The sequence below is a fragment of the Dendrobates tinctorius genome, unplaced genomic scaffold, assembly GCF_039654945.1.
Source record: "Dendrobates tinctorius isolate UK_male_01 unplaced genomic scaffold, ASM3965494v1 ptg000196l, whole genome shotgun sequence".
Classification (NCBI taxonomy): domain Eukaryota; kingdom Metazoa; phylum Chordata; class Amphibia; order Anura; family Dendrobatidae; genus Dendrobates; species Dendrobates tinctorius.
The window spans coordinates 2,667,264-2,691,321 of record NW_027361863.1 but is presented as its reverse complement, the minus strand read 5'-3'; the positions used below and the strand labels follow the sequence as shown (position 1 = coordinate 2,691,321).

At 51.3% G+C, this 24,058-nt stretch overlaps 1 protein-coding gene across 1 annotated transcript in view; it reads right to left on the bottom strand.

Moving 5' to 3' along the window:
* Positions 1-24,058, bottom strand: part of COX15 (cytochrome c oxidase assembly homolog COX15) — a 31,149-nt gene that overhangs the window by 6,070 nt on the left and 1,021 nt on the right. Inside the window, exons 2-9 of the mRNA XM_073552796.1 lie at positions 20,887-21,032; positions 19,240-19,430; positions 18,707-18,829; positions 15,198-15,384; positions 14,935-15,102; positions 14,142-14,223; positions 6,875-7,029; positions 5,934-6,047 (exon numbers count right to left, since the gene is read on the bottom strand). Coding sequence (XP_073408897.1) covers positions 5,934-6,047; positions 6,875-7,029; positions 14,142-14,223; positions 14,935-15,102; positions 15,198-15,384; positions 18,707-18,829; positions 19,240-19,430; positions 20,887-20,967 — 1,101 coding nt within the window. The 5' untranslated portion in view covers positions 20,968-21,032. The remainder of the gene's footprint in view (positions 1-5,933; positions 6,048-6,874; positions 7,030-14,141; positions 14,224-14,934; positions 15,103-15,197; positions 15,385-18,706; positions 18,830-19,239; positions 19,431-20,886; positions 21,033-24,058) is intronic.

Below are 24,058 nucleotides of genomic sequence, written 5' to 3'. Positions count from 1 at the left end.
CGGTAAGCAACCAAAAATCCTGTTTTCTCTATCGCCTTATTGGGGGACACAGGAACCATGGGACGTCCCAAAGCAGTCCCTGGGGAGGGAGAAGCAAACTACCATTAGGTCTGAGAACCCACCACCGCCGCCTGCAAGATCCTTCTGCCTAGGCTGGCGTCCGCCGAAGCGTAGGTGTGGACCCTGTAAAATTTGACAAACGTGTGGATCGAAGACCATGTCGCAGCTTTGCAAAGCTGCAGTGCGGAAGCTCTGTGGCGCATCGCCCAGGAGGCACCCACTGCCCGGGTAGAGTGAGCTCTAATTCCAGGAGGGGGCACTCGATGCTTGACCCGGTAGGCTTCCAAAATTGCCGATCTGATCCAGCGAGCAATAGAAGCCTTGAAGGCAGGCTGACCTTTCCGCGCTCCATCTGGAATGATGAAAAGTGAGCCTGTCTTCCACAAGGGAGCCGTCCTAGCCAGGTAGACCTTCATCGCCCTGACCAGGTCTAGCTTGTTCAAGGAGCGCTCAAGAGGGTGGATTGGACCCGGACAAAAGAACAATGTCCTCATTTAGGTAGAAAGTGGACACCACCTTAGGAAGGAAGGCAGAGGCCGCAGGACCACCTTATCCTGGTGGAGCACCAAGAAAGGGGAGCACCAAGAAAGGGGGGGCGACAAGAAAGAGCCGCCAATTCCGACACACGCCGGATGTAGGTGATAGCCACCAGAAAGGCTACTTTCCAGGATAGAAAGGATAGGGAAACTTCCCTGAGAGGTTAAAAGGGGGAACCTTGTAGAGCCTCCAGAACCAGATTGAGATCCCATGGGTCTACGGGAGCGTGTTACGGAGGTGCCGCATGAGCCACCCCCTGAAGAAAAGTCTTGACCTGCGGTCGGGAGGACAACATCTTCTGGAACAGCATGGAGAGTGCCAAGACTTGACCCTTTGGAATGTCATTGGCCTCGCACCAAGTGAAATAGGCCTTCCACGTACGATAATAAATCCTGGAAGACGATGGCTTCCAAGCCCGGATCACGGTGTGAATAACCCGATCCGAAAAACCTGACCGTCTTAGAACCTCGGTTTCAACAGCCACGCCGTTAAATTGAGCTGCAGAGAATTGGGGTGGCAGATCGGACCCTGAGATAGCAGATCTGCTCTGTCTGGTAGCTTCCAGGGGGCGTCCGTGAGAAGGTTGACGATGTCCGCGGACCAAGACCTTCTGGGCCAATCTGGAGCGATCAGGATGACTGGTACCCCTTCCGCCTTGATTTTCTTCAACAGCTTGGGAAGAAGAGGAAGGGGAGGAAACAGATAGGGGAGCTTGAACTGAGACCAGGGAATGGTCAGAGCATCGGCGCCCACTGCGAGAGGATCTCGGGCCCGGGATACGAATTGTGGGACCTTCCTGTTCAGGCGAGACGCCAGCAGACCTACGTCCGGCGTCCCCCAACGACGGCAGAGCTGATGGAAGACGTCCGGATGTAAGGACCGCTCTCCCGCCGCGAGACCCTCGCGGCTGAGAAAATCGGCGGCCCAGTTGTCCACCCCGGGAATGTGCACCGCGGATATCGCTGGGACTGATACCTCTGCCCAGTGGAGAATCTTGGACACTTCCGCTAGTGCCGAGGAACTCCGTGTCACCCCCCTTGGTGGTTGACGTATGCCACTGCTGTGGCACTGTCTGTCTGAATCCGGATCGGCAGACCCCTGAGAAGTCTTTCCCGGTGAATGAGAGACAGATAAATCGCCCGTATCTCGAGGACGTTGATCGGCAGGGTTGGCTCTTGAGCCGACCACCGATCCTGAACAGTCTGATTGTGAAACACTGCACCCCAGCCGAGAAGGCTGGCGTCCGTTGTCACGATCTGCCAGTGAATCGGCAGGAATGACCGGCCTAGGGAAATGAGGTGACATCAGCCACCAATTGAGGGACTGTTTGACCCGGGACGAGAGGCGAATTGGACGATCCAGGGAAAAGACAGACCTGTTCCACTGAGACAGGATGGCCTGTTGAAGCGGTCTCGAGTGGAATTGAGCAAAGGGAATTGCTTCGACCGTCGCCACCATCTTTCCCAAGACTTTCATAGCTGACCAAAAGGATGGAAGCTGGGGGCTCTGCAGCGATCGTACATCTCGTTGAAGAGAGATCATCTTCTCTTCGGGGAGAAAGACCCTTGATCGACGGGTGTCGAACAATAAGCCTAGGAACACAAGACGTTGTGTCGGAACCAGGCAGGACTTCCTTTTGTTTATGAGCCAGCCGAATCTGGACAGGGTGTCGAGGACGATGGTAAGACTTTGGTGAGCCTGAGGAAAAGACGGAGCTTTGATTTAGAATGTCATCGAGATACGGAAAGAGGACAAGACCTCTTATCCTCAACAGGGCCATCAACGCCGCCATGATCTTTGTGAACACTCTGGGCACGGTGGCGAGACCGAACGGCAGGGCGACAAACTGGTAGTGGTCCTGATGAATAGCGAAACGCAGGAATCTCTGATGCCCGGGAAAGATGGGAACATGCAGATAGGCATCTTGAATGTCTATTGAGCACATGAATTCCTGCGCCTCCATGGAAACGATTACTGAACGAAGGGACTCCATTCTGAAATGTCGCAGGTGGACCCTTTTGTTCAGTAATTTGAGATCCAGAATGGGCCGAACCGCGCCGCCTTTTTTCGGCACTACAAACAGGTTTGAGTAAAAACCTGTGAATCGTTCTGTTTCGGGAACGGGCCCAATCACCCCGGAACTGAGAAGAGAGGCGATGGATGCAAAGAAACCCGGAACTAAGGCGGGGTCTTTTGGAGGTCGGGCCTCGAAGAAGCGATCCCGGGGCCAAGAAACGAACTCTATTTTGTATCCTGAGGATACAACATCCCTGACCCAAGCGTCTTCCACCGAGGCAAGCCAGACGTCTCTGAAGAAAAGGAGTCGGCCGCCCAGTTGGGAAGGCGCCTCGGAACTTTGATAGTCATGCCGATGTGGACCGTCCAGTTCTGGACCTGGAGGATCTGCCCTGGGAGGAGTGAGATCGCCAGGAGGGAGTGGGCCTAAAGGAGACCTTCTTCCTATCCTGGCGGGCTTGCGGCCTTTGTTGGGTTGGTTGGAAGAAGGTTCTGCCGTCACGAAGCGGCGGAAAGACCGAAAGGGCCGAAACTGACGCCTTGGAGGGGGTCTACGAGGCTTGGACTGAGAGAGAAGAGAGCTTGTGCCCCCAGTGGCGTCTTTAATAATCTGGTCCAGCTGGGATCCGAAGAGACACGCTCCCTGAAAAGGCAGACTGGTAAGGGACTTTTTTTATGACAAATCCGCCTGCCAAGCCTTAAGCCAAATTGTACGACGGATTGCAACTACGTTGCTGGATGCTTGGGCTGCGCAAGACGCGGCATCTAAGGAGGCAGAGACCAAATATTCCCCTGCATGGGAGATTTCGTTGGCTAGCTCGGCCAGTCGCTCCGGTTGGGCTCCATCAAGAATACCTTGGCGGAGATCCTCCGCCCAAGTAGCTATGGCCTTTGCTACCCAAGTGGAAGCAAAGACCGCTTCGAATGCTGACTTTGCTAAGGATTCTATGATCCTGTCGTTAGAATCCTTTAGAGATGCCACACCTGAAATTGGAAGGACCGTGTTGTTAGATAGTCTGGACACAGGGGCGTCTACAGAGGGTGAAGCTGACCAGTTGTTGGTGAGCTCTTGAGAAAATGGATATAGCACGCCGAGACGTTTCCATCTTTGAAAACGCCTGGTCGGGTTTTCTCTTTCCCTGATAATGAGCTTATCAAACTCAGAGTGAGGAAGACTCTGGAAGGTGCTTCTGCCAGTCTGAACGAAACCTCCTGATCTGCGGGTTTCGCAGGGGAATCTGTGATCTCGAAAGTGTGGTTGATCGCTGCAATGAGGTTTTGTACCGTAACCTTCATGTCCGCGATATGGTCCGAATCCAGCTCTAAAACCTCTTCGGATGGCGCATCCGAGAACGCTTCGCCTGACTCGGGTGAGGAGGCACGGGAAGGAGACTGCTGGGAAGGACTATGTGGTGAGATGGGGCGAGGGGAGGATTCTGGCCGGAGATCCTGCCTAGGCCTTTTGCGGCTCATGCTGGTTGGCTCAGATGGAGCTTCTTGTGACCTGCTGGATCCTGCAGAAGTGTCCAGGGGCAACTTATCAAGAACGGCCACTAGGGACTGAGACACCCTGGTGAGATCCGCCACTGATTGAGATAGAGAAGAAGCCCAGCCAGGAATGGGGGATTCACTCTCACGTGGAGCAATAGCTGGCTCCTGGGCGGCATCGGGCTGAACCTGAGGGAAGTTTGCGTTTACACAAAGAACATGCAAAGTACTTGACTAACGTGCAAGTGGAGGAAGGAGGGGGACGAGCACGATCAGGCTTAGAATTAGACATACTGAAGGAAAGACACTGACGCAGTTCCGGAAGGTTGGGGGACAGGAGGCAGAGGAGTGTGTCAGTCTGCAGTTGCAGAGCCTACTCACGGTTTGGTGTCCCGTTGATACTTCCAGCAAGCGATGCTGCACAGCTCGTCTGGACCTGCAGTGCCACGGGTAGAGGAGACGGAGTCCGGCTGACAGGCTGAGAAAATGGACGCAGCCCGAGAGGAGCAGGATAGGAAGCGCGCGCTTTCCTGGAGAGACCAAGGAGGAGGATGGGCGGAGCTACCCGCAGAAAGGAGGCCGGAGATGGTGCCGCCCGCTGACCATAGTCAGGCTAGGAGTGGGTGGGCCGAGCGCTGCCTTAGGAGCGCATACCACCGAGGAGAGAGAGCGGTGGGCGGGTCTAAAACGGGCGGGAGAGAAGCCGGCTGAAGGCGTGGCCGCCACGCAGAACAAGGCCCAAAATGAAGCCGGGGCCTGTAGTAAATGTGGCGGCCGCCGGGAAGCACGGCGCGGAGACATCGCTGCGCTACTGTGGCGACCGCTCCCGGCTGGATCCCTGCCTGAAGCCCGGCTGCAGAGATGGAAGAAGGTAAGTGCAGCCAGGGTGGGGGGGATGGGGGTTGGCAGGGTGAGGAAAGAGGCTGCGGAAAGGATCCCTGTCGCTGGCTGCAGATGAAATAAGCTAAGTGCAGCCGGGGGGGGGGGGGGGTAGGCTGTCACGGTGCAGTCGTGATTCCTCGGGAGATATGTGACTCAGGGCCCATACTTACCCTCCACTTGATCCGTCTCTGCAAAAACCTGGGAAGGGAAGGTACCTTCATTATCCAGTTCATAATGGGATGTCCGTGCCTCTTCCAACCGACAGGCTCTGGTGGGCGAGTGGGTGGGAGACGGGGACGAGGACCAGTCTGGATCGCCTGACACATACCGGTGTTAGGGGCTCTTGGTCTTGCTGAGGAGAGCTATGAGGATACGGGGTGGCCGTACACGCCGTACTCATAGTATCTTTGTGGGACTACAGATGTGACCATTCACTCTGTATCCCTCATGAACCTGAAAGGAAACGCCGCACACTGAGGTAGATATGGGTCTAATGAAAGACCCGTGTCCACCTCCTACTGACACTAAGCTAAACTGACGAAATTGGTGCCGGTCGGTGGGGTGTATACTGCGGAGGAGGAGCTAACCTTTTTCTGTGCATAGTGGCAGCAGCATACACCCATGGTTCCTGTGTCCCCCAATAAGGCGATAGAGAAAAATCGGTAAGTTTGATGACTTAACTTTACGTCTTCATTTTTAATATTGTATTTGTTCCTAATTTGTTGTATTACTTCTAAATAAGATATGTGCAGTGTGCCTAGGAATTTGTTCATAATTTTTTTAAAACTATATTCCGGCCCTCCAATGGTCCGAGGGACCGTGATCTGGCCCCGTTTAAAAGTTTGAGGACCCCTGGTCTAGTCTATACATGACAGCGAGCGAGTCTGTGCCTTTCCTAAAATGCCCTACACCGGTCTACAGTAGGAATAATCGGCAATGTAGTCCGGTACCTGCAAATAGGCCACAGCAATGAGAGAGTTCACAGCGAGTCTTGCTCTTCGAGGCAGAGGAATCTTTCGGGAATAGTAATACAAGCCAGTGATGGCTGCTACCGAGCTGATCCCCTAAAAGATATAAAAAATAGCAAGAAGACAAACTAGCATGAAAGTGAAATAAATGAATTAAATATTTGTGTTTAAACAATAGAGATGAGCGAATCAATTTACAGGACCCAGGTCTTCGGTCGCTGCTGGACGAGAGGCCTGCAAACCGTCTCCTACGACTACCCTATTAATTAACCGGCCAGGCGATACAAAGTTTATGGGTCACACGGTAGTGATGACGTCGGCCAGAAAATCTAAAGAGGAGCCACAGATACCAGCAGGTAAGAGGCAGTTAGCAGGGCTCCAGTCTAGCGGCCATACATCTGCTCGAATTGCCAAGTTTAACTCTTTAGATGCTGCAGTCAAATACAGCACCTAATAGAGAGTGAGAGAGAGAGAAAGCTCCCCCTAAGCAGATTGGTGCTGCTGTATTGGGGCCTAACAATGGCCCCCAAATCATTCATCTACACCAGAGTTCCCCAACTCCAGTCCTCAAGGCCCACCAACAGATCATGTTTTCAAGATTTCCTTTGTATTGCACAGGTGATGCAATTATCACCTGAGCAATACTAAGGAAATCCTGAAAACATGATCTGTTGGTGGGCCGTGAGGACTGGAGTTGGGGAACCCTGATCTACACGACTATATATCCCTGGTATTATACCAGTCAGGCATAGTGTGGGATACCATTATACAGTAAATAGTCTGGGAAAAAAAAGATAAGCAATTTATTGATTTAAATCCCAGCTCACTCCGGGCTTATGAGACCAGTGGGCGGTCTGCATCAATGATTGACAGCTTTCCTTATTGTGAGTGTGCATGTGGATAGATTGAAGTGCATGACTTACAAGGATGCGGTGATCGAACTGTACGGTTGTTGGATTCTCAAAAATGTTTCTCAGGGTTGGAGAGAAAGCAAGAAGATCATCCGGGATCCAACGCTCCCCCATCTTAGGAAAGGAATTGTAAACGAGTCCGGCATCCAGTCCGGCCACAAAGGCTCCTGTTGTCAGAGATAGAATATATCCATGTATTGTATATTACCCACGATGATATGTACGGACACTATATACTGTAGATGTACAGTATAGACCTCACTCAGATTCACATAAAAAGTCAATTAAGCTTCAAATGTGTGCTTTGGAACAGTATCTGTCATATCTGTGACCGACAATGCCTATAAAATGTGGCATCAGGGACTGGGGCGGCTCAATTGAGTGCTCATTCATTTTTTTTAGGCTTAGAGCACTTTGTTGACAAGGAAAAAATAGGGATTTTTGTGTACTCACCGTAAAATCCTTTTCTCCGAGCCATTCATTGGGGGACACAGAGACAGTGGGTGTTATGCTGCTTGCCACTAGGAGAACACTAAGTAAACCAGAAAAAAGTTAACTCCTCCCCTGCAGTATACACCCTCTCGCTGGATGAGATATCTCCAGTTCAGTGAAAAAAGCAGTAGGAGCTTAAACAGTCAACAATAACCATAACTATGTCAAAACCTAAGAATGCTACAAAATGAGCCAGTAGGCTAAACAGGGTGGGTGCTGTGTCCCCCAATGAATTGCTCGGAGAAAAGGATTTTACGGTGAGTACACAAAAATCCCTATTTCTCCTACGCCTCATTGGGGGACACAGAGACAGTGGGACGTCCTAAAGCAGTCCCTGGGTGGGGAGCATACATCTGCTAATACCCCATGTACCACTGAGTCAACACTGAGGTACTGCCGATTAGAGGATGCGTCTGCCGAGAGCTGCATCTGCAGAGGCCTGAGAATGAATTTGGTAATGTTTTGTAAAAGTATGCAGACTGGACTAAGTCGCAGCCTTGCAGACCTGTACTGCCGAGGCCTGGTGCCGAAAGGCCCAAGAGGTGCCCACTGACCGGGTAGAGTGCGCCTTAATCCCCGCTGGGACAGGTGCATTCCTGACACGGTAGGATTCCTGAATCGCTGAGCGAATCCACCTGGCTAGCGTTGCCTTTGAAGCGGCTAGACCCTTCCTATGCCCCTCTGGAAGTATGAACAGGGCATCTGACCTGCGGAAGGGAGCCGTCTGCGAAATGTACCTTCTCAGCGCCCTAACCACATCCAGGGTGTGGAGGGCCCTCTCAATGGGATGGACTGGCGCCGGACAAATGGAAGGCAAAACAATTTCCTCGGTGAGATGGAAAGAGAAGACGAGCTTGTGCAGGAAGGAAGGGGGACGTCCTGAGAACTACCTTGTCCTGATGAAAATTCAGGAACGGAGATCGGCAGGACAGGGCTGCCAATTCCGAAACTCGTCTGATTGACGTAATTGCCACTAGAAAGATCACCTTCCAAGAGAGGACGGTCAATGACACGTCCTGCAGCGGTTCGAAAGGGACCTCCTGTAAGGCCCCGAGAACCAGGTTAAAGTCCCATAATTCCAATGGCCTTCAATAAGGAGGCGCCACATGGGAAACTCCTTGAAATAACGTCTTGACCTGAGGTTTAGTGGCAATTTTGCGTTGGAAAAGCACTGACAAGGCTGAAATTTGGCCCTTGAGCGAGGTAAGCGTGAGACCTGAGTTTAATCCGGATTGAAGGAACTCCAATATGGCCAGAATGGAGAACACCAGAGGGGATCAACCATGATCCTTGCACCATGAAAAGATTTTCCAGGTGTGGTGATAGATGCGCATGGACACAGGCTTCCTAGCATTAATCATGGTGGAAATCACGTCGTGAGAGAACCCAGCCTGTGCTAAACTCCAGGATTCAACGGCCACGCCGTCAAAGACAGGGCCCCATGAGTTCTGGTGGTAAATCGTGCCATGAGAAAGCAGATCCGTGCGATCTGGAAGTCGCCAGGGGACGTCGGAGACTAGTTGTATTAGTTGTGCATACCAAGCTTGGCGTGGCCAATCTGGCACGACTAGGATCACTGGTACACCCTCCGCTCTGATCTTCTTGATGACCCTCGGAAGCAAGGGAAGAGGGGGAAACCGGTGCCATGGCAAAACTAGGGCGTCCGCTCCGACGGGCAATGAACTGAGACACCTTGTTGTTTAGTCTTGAGGCCATGAGGTCCACATCCGGAGTCCCCCAACGATGACAAATCTGCTGAAAGACTTCTGGATGAAGAGACCACTCTCCCGAGGCAATGCCTTGGCGGCTGAGGAAATCTGCCGCCCAATTTTCTACGCCTGGGATGTGGATTGCTGAGATGGATGAATGGTTGGTCTCGGTCCAATGGAGGATGTGATTCACTTTGTGCATGGCCATCCTGCTCCGGGTACCTCCCTGGCAGTTGATATACGCTACAGCCGTGGCATTGTAGTATTGGATCCTGATGGGGTGACCTGCGAGGAGATGGTGGAAACTCCGTAGAGCAAATCTGATCGCTCGTATGTCCAAAATGTTGATGGGGAGACGTGACTCTCGGGTCGACCAATGACCCTGTGCCGTGTGGTGACGAAAGACCGCACCCCAGCTGAGAAGACTTGCGTCGGTGGTTACAACCAACCATCTTACTGGGAGAAAAGACCTCCCTTGATTCAGGGAGGACCTCAGAGTCCACCACCTGAGGGCTTGCCTGATCCGCAGGGACAGAAGGATCCGACGGTCCAGGGAGAAAGGGTTCTTGTCCCAAGCTAACAGCAACGCATGTTGTAAGGGACGGAGATGGAACTGCGCAAATGGACCTGCTTCCATCGCATCTATCATCTTTTTCGAGAACTTTCATGCTGAAACGAATGGAGTGAGAAGCTGGACGGGAAAGAGTCCGCACTGCCTGTTGTAAGGCTTGCGTCTTTTCTGGAGGGAGAATGACCAACCCGCGGGAAGTGTCCAAGATCATTCCTAAAAAGGAAATCTGCTGAGACGGTTTTGGGGAAGACTTTGCGAAGTTTATCTTCCACCGCAGGCGCGAAAGTGTATTTACTGGTTATCTCCACGGATTCCTCGCAGGCTGGAAGGGACGGACCCTTGATGAGCAGGTCGTCCAGATACGATAACACCACTACTCCTCGAGAGTGGAGAATGGCCATGACAGCCGCCATGACCTTGGTATAGACCCTGGGGGCAGTGGCGAGTCCGAAGAGCAAGACAACGAACTGGAAGTGTTCCTCGTGAATTGCAAAACGCAGGAACTGCTGGTGAGACGGGCAGATCGGAATGTGAAAGTAAGCGTCCTTGATGTCGATGGATGCTAGGAACTCTCCTTTTTCCATGGAAGCGACAACTGATCGGAGAGATTCCATTCGAAATCGCCGAACTGTGACAAACTGATTTAACAGTTTGAGATCCAGAATGGGTCGCATTGTCCCGTCCTTCTTTGTAACCACATAAAGGTTTGAATAAAATCCTCTGAGCCTTTCGTGATGAGGGACCGGAATGATGACTCCGTCCTTTAAGAGAGCCTGAACAGCCCGAAGGAAGGCTCTTGTCTTTCCCTTGGGGGGAGAGGAAAGGAAAAAGCGAGTTGGAGGTGGAGAGGAAAACTCTTATCTTGTATCCGGAGGACACCAGCTCCCTGACCCACCTGTCGTGGACGACCGCGAGCCAGGTGTGGCTGAAGGAAAGTAGGTGACCGCCTACTCTGTCGGCGTCCGCCGGATACCGCAACAAGTCATTGGGTAGATCTATAAGATCTGGCTCCCCTGGATCCAGAAGCCCTAGGCCTGGGTTTCAAAGAGCGATTAGGTCTGTATGAGACCTGGGAGCCTCTGTCTCCGCGTGGAGACGGACCTGATCCGGAAGAGAAGGTAGAGGAAGACCAACCGGAGTTGTTGCGAAAAGATCGAAAGCGCGTCGGCTGTTGGTTGCGAAACGGCCGAACAGCCTTTTGTTGAGGAAGGAATTTACTTTTTCCTCCGGTAGCATCAGAAATGAGCTGATCCAGTTTCTCTCCAAAAAGATGACCCGTTTGAAAGGGGAGAGAAGTCAACGATCTTTTAGATGTGGCATCCGCCAGTCACGGAGCCATAGGGCTCTTCTAATGGAGATCGCATTAGCAGCAGTTTGGGCAGCGCAATTGGCGGCATCAAAAGAGGCATCCACTACAAAGTCTGCTGCGTGAATTATCTGCCTGGTGACCGTGGTTGCCTCCGGAGGAAGATTGGTGCCCTGGAAGGAAGTAATCAGGACTTCTGCCCAAGCAGCCATTGCCTTAGTGACCCAAATAGCCACGAAAGATGGAAAAAGCGCTGCTCCTGAAGCTTCAAAAACTGAACGAGCAAGGTAGTCAATCTGACGATCGGAGGGGTTTCTGATTGAGGAACCCTCAGAAACGGATAGAAGCGTTTTTGAAGCAAGACGCGATACAGGCGAGTCCACCGGGGGGGACTGTAACCAATCCTTCATTAGGTCTGGATCAAAAGGGTATTTAGCCTGAGCAGACTTTTGCCCTGTGAACCGCTTATGCGGACGATCTCTAAGTTTCTGGACAATTTCCTTAAAGTCCGGACGGCTGGTAAACAACCTGCGCACACGCTTTGTTTTCTTAAGTGAAACAGGATGTGCTGGAGCGGGAACATTATCCTCATCCAACTTCAGAATCCTGTTGACTGATTCTATAAGAGATTCAAGCGACTTCTGATCAGTTGGGGGATTCTGAGGGGCAGACGTGTCAGATTCGAATTGAGAGTCGTGCTCGTTGAGAACTCCAGGAGAGGGAGAGCGAGAGACAGTCGCAGATGCAGAAGCGCGAACGGAACTAGGGGACGCGTCATGGGTCCGCTTTCTAGAGTTCTAGAGACCTGACCATCCCTTGACCGAGTACGGCACCTGCTAGTGGACGGTACCCGGGGGGGGGGGGGGGGTTATGCCTTCTGGCTTAAAGAGTCCTGGGTCAGAGACTCCACCGACCGTGACAGGGACGCAGCCCACTCGGGGTACTAAACGCAGGAGGCCCGTCAGCAGCGGCGGCGAGGGGCAATCGAGCGCAGGCCGTGCACAACGGATTAGTCTGTGCACTGGGTAGGGCAGACTTGCAAGTGGTACACACGGGTAAAAACGCAGTGTGCTTTTTTGCCGCCCGTTTAGCATCCTTAGATTGAGACATAGCGCTCCTGAAAGGGGTTAACGGCAGAGTCAGCTGCAGGGAACGTGCCGGGAACGGGTTAAGCTTTAATCTGAAGGCAGAAGCAGCTTACCCGGTCCTATGCTGTGCCCCCTGGGAGGAATAGCGGTGGCCCTGCGGTGTCACCCGGTATCCAGCAGAATGCTCGCCTCAGCTTTCAGAGCAGGCTGAGGTAAAAGGACATGGCTCCCGAGATTATAATTGCGTGTCTCGTCAGGGATGAGAGGTGCCAGGGCGAGGGGGCGGCGATAATAGCGCGGTAGCGCCAGGGGGGGGCCATGGGGGCCGATGCACTGCTGCTAACGCTACAGCGCTTCTCCCGGGGGCCAGGACCCAACCCCATACCTCAACTCCAGTGCTCAGCGCTGTCCGGCCATCCATGCAGGCTCTCATCTCCTGGGCTGATGTAGCAGAGCTGGAAGAGTTCTTAAAGGGGCCATGCTCAATCGATCCTCCCTATGCTAGGGGGATGGAGAGCTATGGGGCTGATTCAGGGCCTACGTAAGCGCTGTCCAGTCTTCTCCACTGCGCCTGCCCTCATATCCGTAAGCGCTGTCCATGGAATACCGAACTCCTTTTGTAAGGATCATCGCCAAAATTGCTAGAGGAATCAGCCCCAAACGTCGCAGGAAAGTGTACGGGGAGGTATACTCTGCGTGCTTGCCTGTTGTTGGTTCGGGGGAGAGCGGGCCGTAGAAAGGAACAGTCGCCCCCTTCACTCCGTTAATTAAAAAATAAAAATTTACAGAAAAATTCAAAAATAAAAACGGTGAGGTCTGAAACCAGACCCAAGTGCCTCCTACAGACACTAAGCATGAACTGGAGAAATCTCAGCCAGCGAGAGGGTGTATACTGCAGGGGAGGAGCTAACTTTTTTTGGTTTACTTCGTGTCCTCCTAGTGGCCAGCAGCATAACACCCACTGTCCCTGTGTCCCCCAATGAAGCGTAGGAGAAAAATAAATTGCTTCATTAATTTTCAGACCCCTATGATATGCAGTTTACAGGTGTCAAATTTTTCTCTTTTGGGAATGTCTCTCCCAGTAATATAGGCTGGATGTGAGCTCTTGTCTGTATACAAGGTGCTGCTGTCTGCATTATCTCATATTAGCACAGCTTCTAGCCCAAACTTAATTCCTATTTATTTTCCAAAATGACTAGAGTCTGGTTTCTCTGTTTTCCATAGAACCTTAGATACTTCTCCCCTCTCCACTACTGATCTGTGTACAATCACCTCCTTCACCTCCTTGCAGCTAAATCTAACTCAGAGAAAGGAAGGGATACAGAAGTCAGGGGCAGGAGATGGCTCTGACGGGTTTGCGACATTTCTGCAGAGCCCTCAGCTAGATAAAGAACTTACAGACGCTCTGCAGCAGCAAAATGGTAGACAATCTTTAATGAAAGCTATATAGAAATTAGCTTAATTTTGCATTTAGGAAGCAAATTAAAAAATTATGTGGTGTACACAACCTTTCAGATTGCATAATCTATGAACATTATAGTCACATGAACGTATAACATCTGATGTCACAGAAGACAAAACGTTTTACTACTTCTGAATGGGAAGACCAGTCATCCAGATTTACAGGTCTCAATGGTCCAAAAGGGGATGTTCTCCAGCACCAAAGGAAAGTAGTTCAAACTTAGCTTTTAATCATATAGAATAAAAAATTGGCAGAATATTCACATATAAAAAAACCCATAATACTTATGGGTTTCGGGTAGAAAAATCCTTATTCATATTGGAGAATATCCCCCTTTTGGACCATTGAGAGCTATTTGACCTGGCAGCAAGACCAGTTACATACGCCGTGCACCGCAGACCGTCTTCTCTGGAAGTTTCCTGAGATACTTATCTCTAACACGTCAGTGGTCATCAAAACTGACACTTTTTCTAGATTTACAGGTGTCTGTGACTAGGGAGAGACCTGTCAAACAAGCCGAGCCAGGCAGGGAGAAGCTCCGATACATGACACGAAGAAGGCTGTCCCCGATTTAGGCTGGCGGCAAGAATCACCAGCCAAGTTCCCTTTCTTAAATTACTAAACTGGGCACACACTTTATATGAGCAGTACCTGAGAGCGCGGTAAGGAAGACCAGACCCGCCGTCCAGTGTGTGAACTTCCTCAGCTTCAGCAGCTGACTTGTTTCAATTAACTGTTTAGGAAAAAAAGAAAAGAAGATCATCATTATAGCAAAATAACAGGATAATCTTTACCTCTTAATTTTGAATCAAGCAAAAATAAAAAACACCGCTTCCACCTGAACTTGATAAATCATGGAATGACCTATAGAAGTGCGGTAAAAAATGAAAAAAAGACTCCGCTCACCCACTTGGAGATCCGATGCACAGAAACCAGCACTGCCACAGGGAAAATGCAAATCAGGAAAAGAGAAATTCAGCATCCAGAAAATCACTTTATTAGATCCATGTAAATAGAGAATGTCGAAAAATGGCAGTACCCCATTGGGGGATAACGGATTTGAAAACACGATTCAGACCAGCAGGTCTTTAATCATTTCACATGACATTGAGATTTTACATGGACCTAATAAAGTGAATGATTTTATGGATTTTCTGGATGCCGGATTTCTCTTTACCTGATGACCTATAGAAGTGGTACCCAAATGTTGTAGGATTTCACCTCCCAGCTCTTCCTGCAGCGCCCCCGGCCTGAGGCAGGTAGAAGATCAGTAAACTAACCAATAGCTGTTTCCTATCATTTTAGGTCTAGAAAATAATCCCATAATCGTGCAGGGGGGGGAAATTTCAATTTGGGTGTGAGCTTCGGTACCGGACACAGATAGTGTAGAGAAAGAATACAAGTTATTAAAACTCTTTCAGACAGAATTTGATCACACAAATACCTTATGTCTGGGCAGAAGTAGAGATAATCCCGTCCAAAGACTCGCACAATAGAGAACTAGCGCAGAACCTAAATGTGCGGCCAGGCGGTACTGACTGACACGGGGCACATCGTAGGAATCCGGCTTCTCTTCTAATCCACTCTTCACCATGTACCAGCCCAGCAGCCCCTGGAAAGAGACAGATACATACATCAGGACAGTAAAAAGCTCTCCCCCGGGAAGGCAGCCATTCATTTATGCCTTCTCCTTCATTCAGTCTTTACCTGGAAGCAAACAAATCCGCACAGACCCAGCACCGTTCGTTTCATCCCCCTGGTAAACCATCCCTTCCTCCAAAAGTAAATTGCGGGCAGGATGTAAGCCAGGCCAACTGCCCGGCCCCACATACGATGGGAGTACTCCATGTACCAGATGAACTTGAACTCATTCAGGGTCATGTTGTGATTTAGACTGAAGGAAAAAAAGTGATAAAAATGATTATATACAGTGGGGAAAAAAAGTATTTAGTCAGTCAGCAATAGTGCAAGTTCCACCACTTAAAAAGATGAGAGGCGTCTGTAATTTACATCATAGGTAGACCTCAACTATGGGAGACAAACTGAGAAAAAAAAAATCCAGAAAATCACATTGTCTGTTTTTTTTTCATTTTATTTGCATATTATGGTGGAAAATAAGTATTTGGTCAGAAACAAGCAATCAAGATTTCTGGCTCTCACAGACCTGTAACTTCTTCTTTAAGAGTCTCCTCTTTCCTCCACTCATTACCTGTAGTAATGGCACCTGTTTAAACTTGTTATCAGTATAAAAAGACACCTGTGCACACCCTCAAACAGTCTGACTCCAAACTCCACTATGGTGAAGACCAAAGAGCTGTCAAAGGACACCAGAAACAAAATTGTAGCCCTGCACCAGGCTGGGAAGACTGAATCTGCAATAGCCAACCAGCTTGGAGTAAAGAAATCAACTGTGGGAGCAATAATTAGAAAATGGAAGACATACAAGACCACTGATAATCTCCCTCGATCTGGTGCTCCACGCAAAATCCCACCCCGTGGGGTCAGAATGATCACAAGAACGGTGAGCAAAAATCCCAGAACCATGCGGGGGGACCTAGTGAATGAACTGCAGAGAGCTGGGACCAATGTAACAAGGCCTACCATAAGTAACACACTACGCCACCATGGACTCAGATCCTGCAGTGCCAGACGTGTCCCACTGCTTAAGCCTGTACATGTCCGGGCCCGTCTGAAGTTTGCTAGAGAGCATTTGGATGATCCAGAGGAGTTTTGGGAGAATGTCCTATGGTCTGATGAAACCAAACTGGAACTGTTTGGTAGAAACACAACTTGTCGTGTTTGGAGGAAAAAGAATACTGAGTTGCATCCATCAAACACCATACCTACTGTAAAGCATGGTGGTGGAAACATCATGCTTTGGGGCTGTTTCTCTGCAAAGGGGCGAGGACGACTGATCCGGGTACATGAAAAAATGAATGGGGCCATGTATCGTGAGATTTTGAGTGCAAACCTCCTTCCATCAGCAAGGGCATTGAAGATGAAACGTGGCTGGGTCTTTCAACATGACAATGATCCAAAGCACACCGCCAGGGCAACGAAGGAGTGGCTTCGTAAGAAGCATTTCAAGGTCCTGGAGTGGCCTAGCCAGTCTCCAGATCTCAACCCTATAGAAAACCTTTGGAGGGAGTTGAAAGTCCGTGTTGCCAAGCGAAAAGCCTAAAACATCACTGCTCTAGAGGAGATCTGCATGGAGGAATGGGCCAACATACCAACAACAGTGTGTGGCTACCTTGTGAAGACTTACAGAAAACGTTTGACCCCTGTCATTGCCAACAAAGGATATATCACAAAGTATTGAGATGAAATTTTGTTTCTGACCAAATACTTATTTTCCACCATAATATGCAAATAAGGCTAGTTTCACATTAGCGTTTCTTTGCGCAGCGCATCGGGCGCATAAAAAACGCAAAGAAAAACGCAAAACAAACGCGCATTTTTTTAACGTCATGCGCACGCTGATGTGTAAAAAAAACGCAGCGTTGTTTGCGTTTTACATGCGTTGGCGTTTTTTATGCGCATGCGTTTTTAAGTGTGATGTTTTTTCCATTGTCTAGAGAACATTCTAGACTTGTTTAACTCAAAAACGCATGCGCAAAAAAACGCAAGCGTGCGCAAGACCATGCGCACGCATGCGTTCCCATAGGCTCCAATGTGGTGTTTTTGCGCATTCCGTGCGCAAGCGTGCGCATGCGTTTTTTTGACGAGACAGGGCGGAACAAAAAATGCAACATGTTGCGTCTGGCGCGCCTGGCGCAAAAGACAAAAAAAACGCATGCGCACGAAAACGCAAGTATGCGCAAGACCATGCGCACGTCATGTTAAGTATAGGTGCGCAGTGCGCATGCGCACGGGTGCGCACGATGCGCTGCGCACAAAAGCGCTAATGTGAAACCAGCCTAAAATGAAAAAAAAAACAGACAATGTGATTTTCTGGATTTTTTTTTCTCAGTTTGTCTCCCATAGTTGAGGTCTACCTATGATGTAAATTACAGACGCCTCTCATCTTTTTAAGTGGTGGAACTTGCACTATTGCTGACTGACTAAATACTTTTTTTCCCCACTGTATATATATATGTAGATACAAGAAGTGCGTCTGCTGAGTGATTAGACTGAGCCAGCCATAAACCAAGATACTCCTATGATACAATTTTTAACACAATGCAGGGGTCCCATTCACTGGAATAAGAGCTCTGCACAATATCAGCAAAGCATCATATCACTGACTCTGCAACTGTATCGCCGTGTAATAGCGTGCAATTTCCTGACATGTCTGTCTTAGTAAAAAATTGTATTCCCATAAAATTACATACATAAACAAATACTAACATATACTTATATTTTGCTATTTTGTCTCTCATATGTCTTTCTTCCTGGAATCCCTTTAAAATCTGTCAGCAGAAGATGTCAAACCAAGCACAGTCGCCCGGTGCACCCTAAATGCATTTGAGCAGTTCAGGGCACCTTCCCACCTACTTGTTTTGCATCTATCTCCGCCGCCATTTTTCTTGATAGACAGCTGAGGAGTCAGAGAAGAGCGGAGATTCAGTAGATGGAAAATAAGTAGGTGGGAAGATGCACTGAACTGCTCGGCCACATCTCGGGTGCACTGAGCGCCTGTGCTTGGTATGAATAGTCATTTTTTTGCTGACAGACTCCCTTTAAAGGGGTGGTAGAAAGTTTGGAGGTTATCACTTATCCAATGGATAAGAAGTAACTTCTCAATCGCTGGAGGTTCGACCATTGGAACACCACCGATTCTGAGGGTTCTGGAGAGCCATGTTCGAATGCTTCTCCAATCCACTCGTTCTTAATGAGATTGCCGGTGACCAGCCACATGCAGTGCTCATCTATTTCTGGTGGTCCCAAGGAGAATGAATGGACCACAGATACACATGATCGGCCTCCATTCTATTGTCCGGACTGGAGAGGGAACCAGTGGTCGGACCCCCAGTAATCGGAATTGATCACTTATAGTTTTGGTGCAGAGCATTTAATCTCATTCTCCATAACGGACACTTATCTCTTCTTCTCACAGGGACCCTCTTGCTTCACTGCAGATAGATGTGTCCGTACATGAGCAGTCACTTGGTTATAGTCTCAAGAGAAATGGAAACAGTAGCTCGCTGGGAGACCATGTAACTGTTTCCCAACCAATCGTTTTGGATATGTTTCTATGTTGTAAAGTCAAGGCTCACATTTTGAACTCTGGGAATTGCTGGTATTTCTGAAATTCGACCTCCCATTCTTCCCGCGTTCTCGGTGGTTTCATTTCTTTGACTAGGTGCCAATCGACCATTGAAAGTCCAGACTCTGTCAACCTTGAGAACAAAAAGTGGGAAAACAGTTTATTCTTAGTTGGGTTTAAGAACACGAATATCATTTTCTTCGAAAGCCGAATGATAACCAGGACAGATAGCACTACAATGTCCACACAAGTTGTCATCCAGCTTTCCTGAACTCAATATATCTGGAGCCCTAGAGGCTTTAAGGTGATCAACTGACACTGCGCCAGATGAGCAGAATCACAATTTACAACATATAGTATTTAATTAAATATTTTGTATTTATTCTCAAAGATATTTCAGTGGATAGCTCCTGTGACAACCCTGCACGCTCAGCTTAAGCTGGAGAAATCTCCCCGGTGTGTGCACACTGACTCCTGTATTCTGGGACCTTATAATGGGGACCTGTCACATTTCTGACCTTCTACATACAAAGTAGCACTTACCTAGTTACTCCCCCGAGGATCACAGCTCCGGCTACCATACCGCTGCAAGCAAGAAGCCAACGGCCCATGACACGTTCGGCAGCAGAGTTCGGTCCAGATCCCACTGCAGCTCTGGACTGAGCGCCCACTTCTGACACCGCGCTGCTGTCCCATCTTCTCTGCACCGTGTGCTTCCACTGAATGCTGGGGCTCTAATAAAACACAGGACGGCCATTTGTAGGCAGTAAGCATTGACACAAGGCAGAGAGGGCCTCTTACAGTCGGCGTCTCGCGTACTACTTGATGGCATGACCCATGTGCAGAGTAAAGCGTAGAAGAAAAGAGAACTTTCCACTGTGTATTTACTTGCGGAGAATTCAGCAGAGCGTATGAAATTTTAAGAAATCTCACGCACATGCTTTAAAAACATCCACAGCGTAAATTCACAGGAGCGGAGAGTTTGACATCCGCAATATGTCAATTTATTCCATGCAAGTTTTACCATGCAAAGAGTGAAATGTACGGCCTCCCAGCACTTTTTTCAGTAAATATGTGCAGTGAGAATGTAGCCTAAAAGGAGTCTGTGCATAATTGGGGCAGAGCCTGAAGAATAATTTCCTCTGGTGGGCCCCCGCTGTACCCCAGCTGACACATTATATTTGATATTGGACATAAAGGTGAAGTGCAGAATGTTAAAAGGTTACAAAGATAAATCTTTGCTTACAATTAGTTCTGTGATTGCAGCAGGTCTGTCTTCACTCACCACTCGGCCACTATGGCTACTGGGAGAGTGCGGAGGGGCTGCTAGGACTGCTGGGAAAGAGAAAGACTTATGTGGGGGGGAAGAGGAGAGATGCTGATATAAAGGGCAGGAGAGTAGAAAAAGGACTGATATGACTATTGGGAATGCATGGTGAAATGAACCCCAACATGTGAGCTCATCTCCTCTAGAGGTTCCTTACTGATTTGGCTCACAGCAAAGGACCTTATATCTGACATATACAGCTCTGGCAAAAATTAAGAGACCACTAAAATGTTCAGTTTGTCTGATTTTTCTCTTTATAGGTATATTTGTGAGTAAAATGTAAATGGCTCTTTTATTCTATAAACTACTGACAACATGTCTCTGAATTTCCAAGCACTACATTTTGTATTTATTTTCAGAAAATGAGAAATGGTCAAAATAAAAAATGCAGACCTCAAATAATGCTAAGAAAACAAGTTCATAATCATTTAGAAACAACAATACTAATGTTTTAACCCAGGAAGAGTTCAGAAATCAATATTTTGTGGAATAACCATGATTTTTAATCACAGCTTTCATGCGTCTTGGCTGCTTTCCACCAGTCTTTCACACTGCTTCTGGCGCAAAAATTTAAGCAGTTCTTTGTTTGATGGCTTGTGACTATCCATCATTCTCTTGATGACATTCCAGAGGTTTTCAATGGGGTTCAGGTCTGGAGATTGGGCTGCCAATGACAGGGATTTGATGTGGTGGTCTCTTAATTTTGCCAGAGCTGTATATACATATATTCAAACACACACATAGCAAGAACTCATTTTTACACTAATCAATTGACAATATTTTGGCATCATGCTTCCTGCAGACCAAATATATCAAATGGCAGGATGAAATACATAGAAGTAATAATGCATGTGAGCATTTACCTTTCCTCCTTTTGAGTGAATGAAGCGCACAGCTTGCACTCTACAGTGGGACAGACTGGAGCGAAGACTCAATAAAAGCATTCTTGGTTTCTTCTGATTACGCCAGATCAGACAATACAACTTCACAAACTGTCCTGAAAATTCACCTATTAAGAGAAAAAAAAGAATCAGGTTTGCAGTCCATCAGTCTCAATTGCAATATGTGTGGGATGTTTAAAACCCCACAGGGAGAAATACTCAGCAAACCGTCTAGGAGTGGAACTAATAATTATAAATATTTAGCAACGACAGGTTGACGTGATCATTGAGCAGTGTGGAAAGGGGCTGCTGTGACTATGGGGGGAGCAGAGGGGCTGCTGTGACTATGGGGGGAGCAGAGGGGCTGCTGTGACTATGGGGGGAGCAGAGGGGCTGCTGTGACTATGGGGGGAGCAGAGGGGCTGCTGTGAATATGGGGAGAGCAGAGGGGCTGCTGCTGGGACTATGGGGGGGGAGCAGAGGGGCTGCTGGGACTATGGGGGGGGAGCAGAGGGGCTGCTGGGACTATGGGGGGGGAGCAGAGGGGCTGCTGGGACTATGGGGGGGGAGCAGAGGGGCTGCTGGGACTATGGGGGGGGAGCAGAGGGGCTGCTGGGACTATGGGGGGGGAGCAGAGGGGCTGCTGGGACTATGGGGGGGGAGCAGAGGGGCTGCTGGGACTATGGGGGGGGAGCAGAGGGGCTGCTGGGACTATGGGGGGGGAGCAGAGGGGCTGCTGGGACTATGGGGGGGAGCAGAGGGGCTGCTGGGACTATGGGGGGGGAGCAGAGGGGCTGCTGGGACTATGGGGGGGGAGCAGAGGGGCTGCTGGGACTATGGGGGGGGAGCAGAGGGGCTGCTGGGACTATGGGGGGGGAGCAGAGGGGCTGCTGGGACTATGGGGGGGGAGCAGAGGGGCTGCTGGGACTATGGGGGGGTAGCAGAGGGGCTGCTGGGACTATGGGGGGGAGCAGAGGGGCTGCTGGGACTATGGGGGGGGGAGCAGAGGGGCTGCTGGGACTATGGGGGGGAGCAGAGGGGCTGCTGGGACTATGGGGGGGGAGCAGAGGGGCTGCTGGGACTATGGGGGGGGAGCAGAGGGGCTGCTGGGACTATGGGGGGGGGGAGCAGAGGGGCTGCTGGGACTATGGGGGGGGAGCAGAGGGGCTGCTGGGACTATGGGGGGGGAGCAGAGGGGCTGCTGGGACTATGGGGGGGAGCAGAGGGGCTGCTGGGAATATGGGGGGGGAGCAGAGGGGCTGCTGGGACTATGGGGGGGGAGCAGAGGGGCTGCTGGGACTATGGGGGGGAGCAGAGGGGCTGCTGGGACTATGGGGGGGGAGCAGAGGGGCTGCTGGGACTATGGGGGGGGAGCAGAGGGGCTGCTGGGACTATGGGGGGGGAGCAGAGGGGCTGCTGGGACTATGGGGGGGGGAGCAGAGGGGCTGCTGGGACTATGGGGGGGAGCAGAGGGGCTGCTGGGACTATGAAAGAGCAGAGGGGCCGCTGGGACTATGGGGGGGGAGCAGAGGGGCTGCTGGGACTATGGGGGGGAGCAGAGGGGCTGCTGGGACTATGGGGGGGAGCAGAGGGGCTGCTGGGACTATGGGGGGGGGGGGAGCAGAGGGGCTGCTGGGACTATGGGGGGGGAGCAGAGGGGCTGCTGGGACTATGGGGGGGGAGCAGAGGGGCTGCTGGGACTATGGGGGGGGAGCAGAGGGGCTGCTGGGACTATGGGGGGGGGAGCAGAGGGGCTGCTGGGACTATGGGGGGGGGAGCAGAGGGGCTGCTGGGACTATGGGGGGGGAGCAGAGGGGCTGCTGGGACTATGGGGGGGGAGCAGAGGGGCTGCTGGGACTATGGGGGGGAGCAGAGGGGCTGCTGGGACTATGGGGGGGGGCAGAGGGGCTGCTGGGACTATGGGGGGGGGCAGAGGGGCTGCTGGGACTATGGGGGGGAGCAGAGGGGCTCCTGGGACTATGGGGGGGGGGAGCAGAGGGGCTGCTGGGACTATGGGGGGGGGGAGCAGAGGGGCTGCTGGGACTATGGGGGGGGAGCAGAGGGGCTGCTGGGACTATGGGGGGGAGCAGAGGGGCTGCTGGGACTATGGGGGGGAGCAGAGGGGCTGCTGGGACTATGAAAGAGCAGAGGGGCCGCTGGGACTATGGAGGGGAGCAGAGGGCCCGCTGGAACTATGGGGGGGAGCAGAGGGCCTGCTGGAACTATGGGGGGGGAGCAGAGGGCCTGCTGGGACTATGGGGGGGGAGCAGAGGGCCTGCTGGGACTATGGGGGGGGGAGCAGAGGGCCTGCTGGGACTATGGGGGGGGGGGCAGAAGGCCTGCTGGGACTATGGGGGGGGGAGCAGAAGGCCTGCTGGGACTATGGGGGGGGAGCAGAGGGCCTGCTGGGACTATGGGGGGGGAGCAGAGGGCCTGCTGTGGCTATGGGGGGGGAGCAGAGGGTCTGCTGTGGCTATGGGGGGGAGCAGAGGGTCTGCTGTGGCTATGGGGGGGGAGCAGAGGGTCTGCTGTGGCTATGGGGGGGGAGCAGAGGGTCTGCTGTGGCTATGGGGGGGAGCAGAGGGTCTGCTGTGGCTATGGGGGGGGAGCAGAGGGTCTGCTGTGGCTATGGGGGGGGAGCAGAGGGTCTGCTGTGGCTATGGGGGGGGGAGCAGAGGGTCTGCTGTGGCTATGGGGGGGGGAGCAGAGGGTCTGCTGTGGCTATGGGGGGGGGAGCAGAGGGTCTGCTGTGGCTATGGGGGGGGGAGCAGAGGGTCTGCTGTGGCTATGGGGGGGGCAGAGGGTCTGCTGTGGCTATGGGGGGGGGAGCAGAGGGTCTGCTGTGGCTATGGGGGGGGAGCAGAGGGTCTGCTGTGGCTATGGGGGGGGAGCAGAGGGTCTGCTGTGGCTATGGGGGGGGAGCAGAGGGTCTGCTGTGGCTATGGGGGGGGAGCAGAGGGTCTGCTGTGGCTATGGGGGGGAGCAGAGGGTCTGCTGTGGCTATGGGGGGGGCAGAGGGTCTGCTGTGGCTATGGGGGGGGCAGAGGGTCTGCTGTGGCTATGGGGGGGGGAGCAGAGGGTCTGCTGTGGCTATGGGGGGAGCAGAGGGTCTGCTGTGGCTATGGGGGGAGCAGAGGGGCTGCTGTGGCTATGG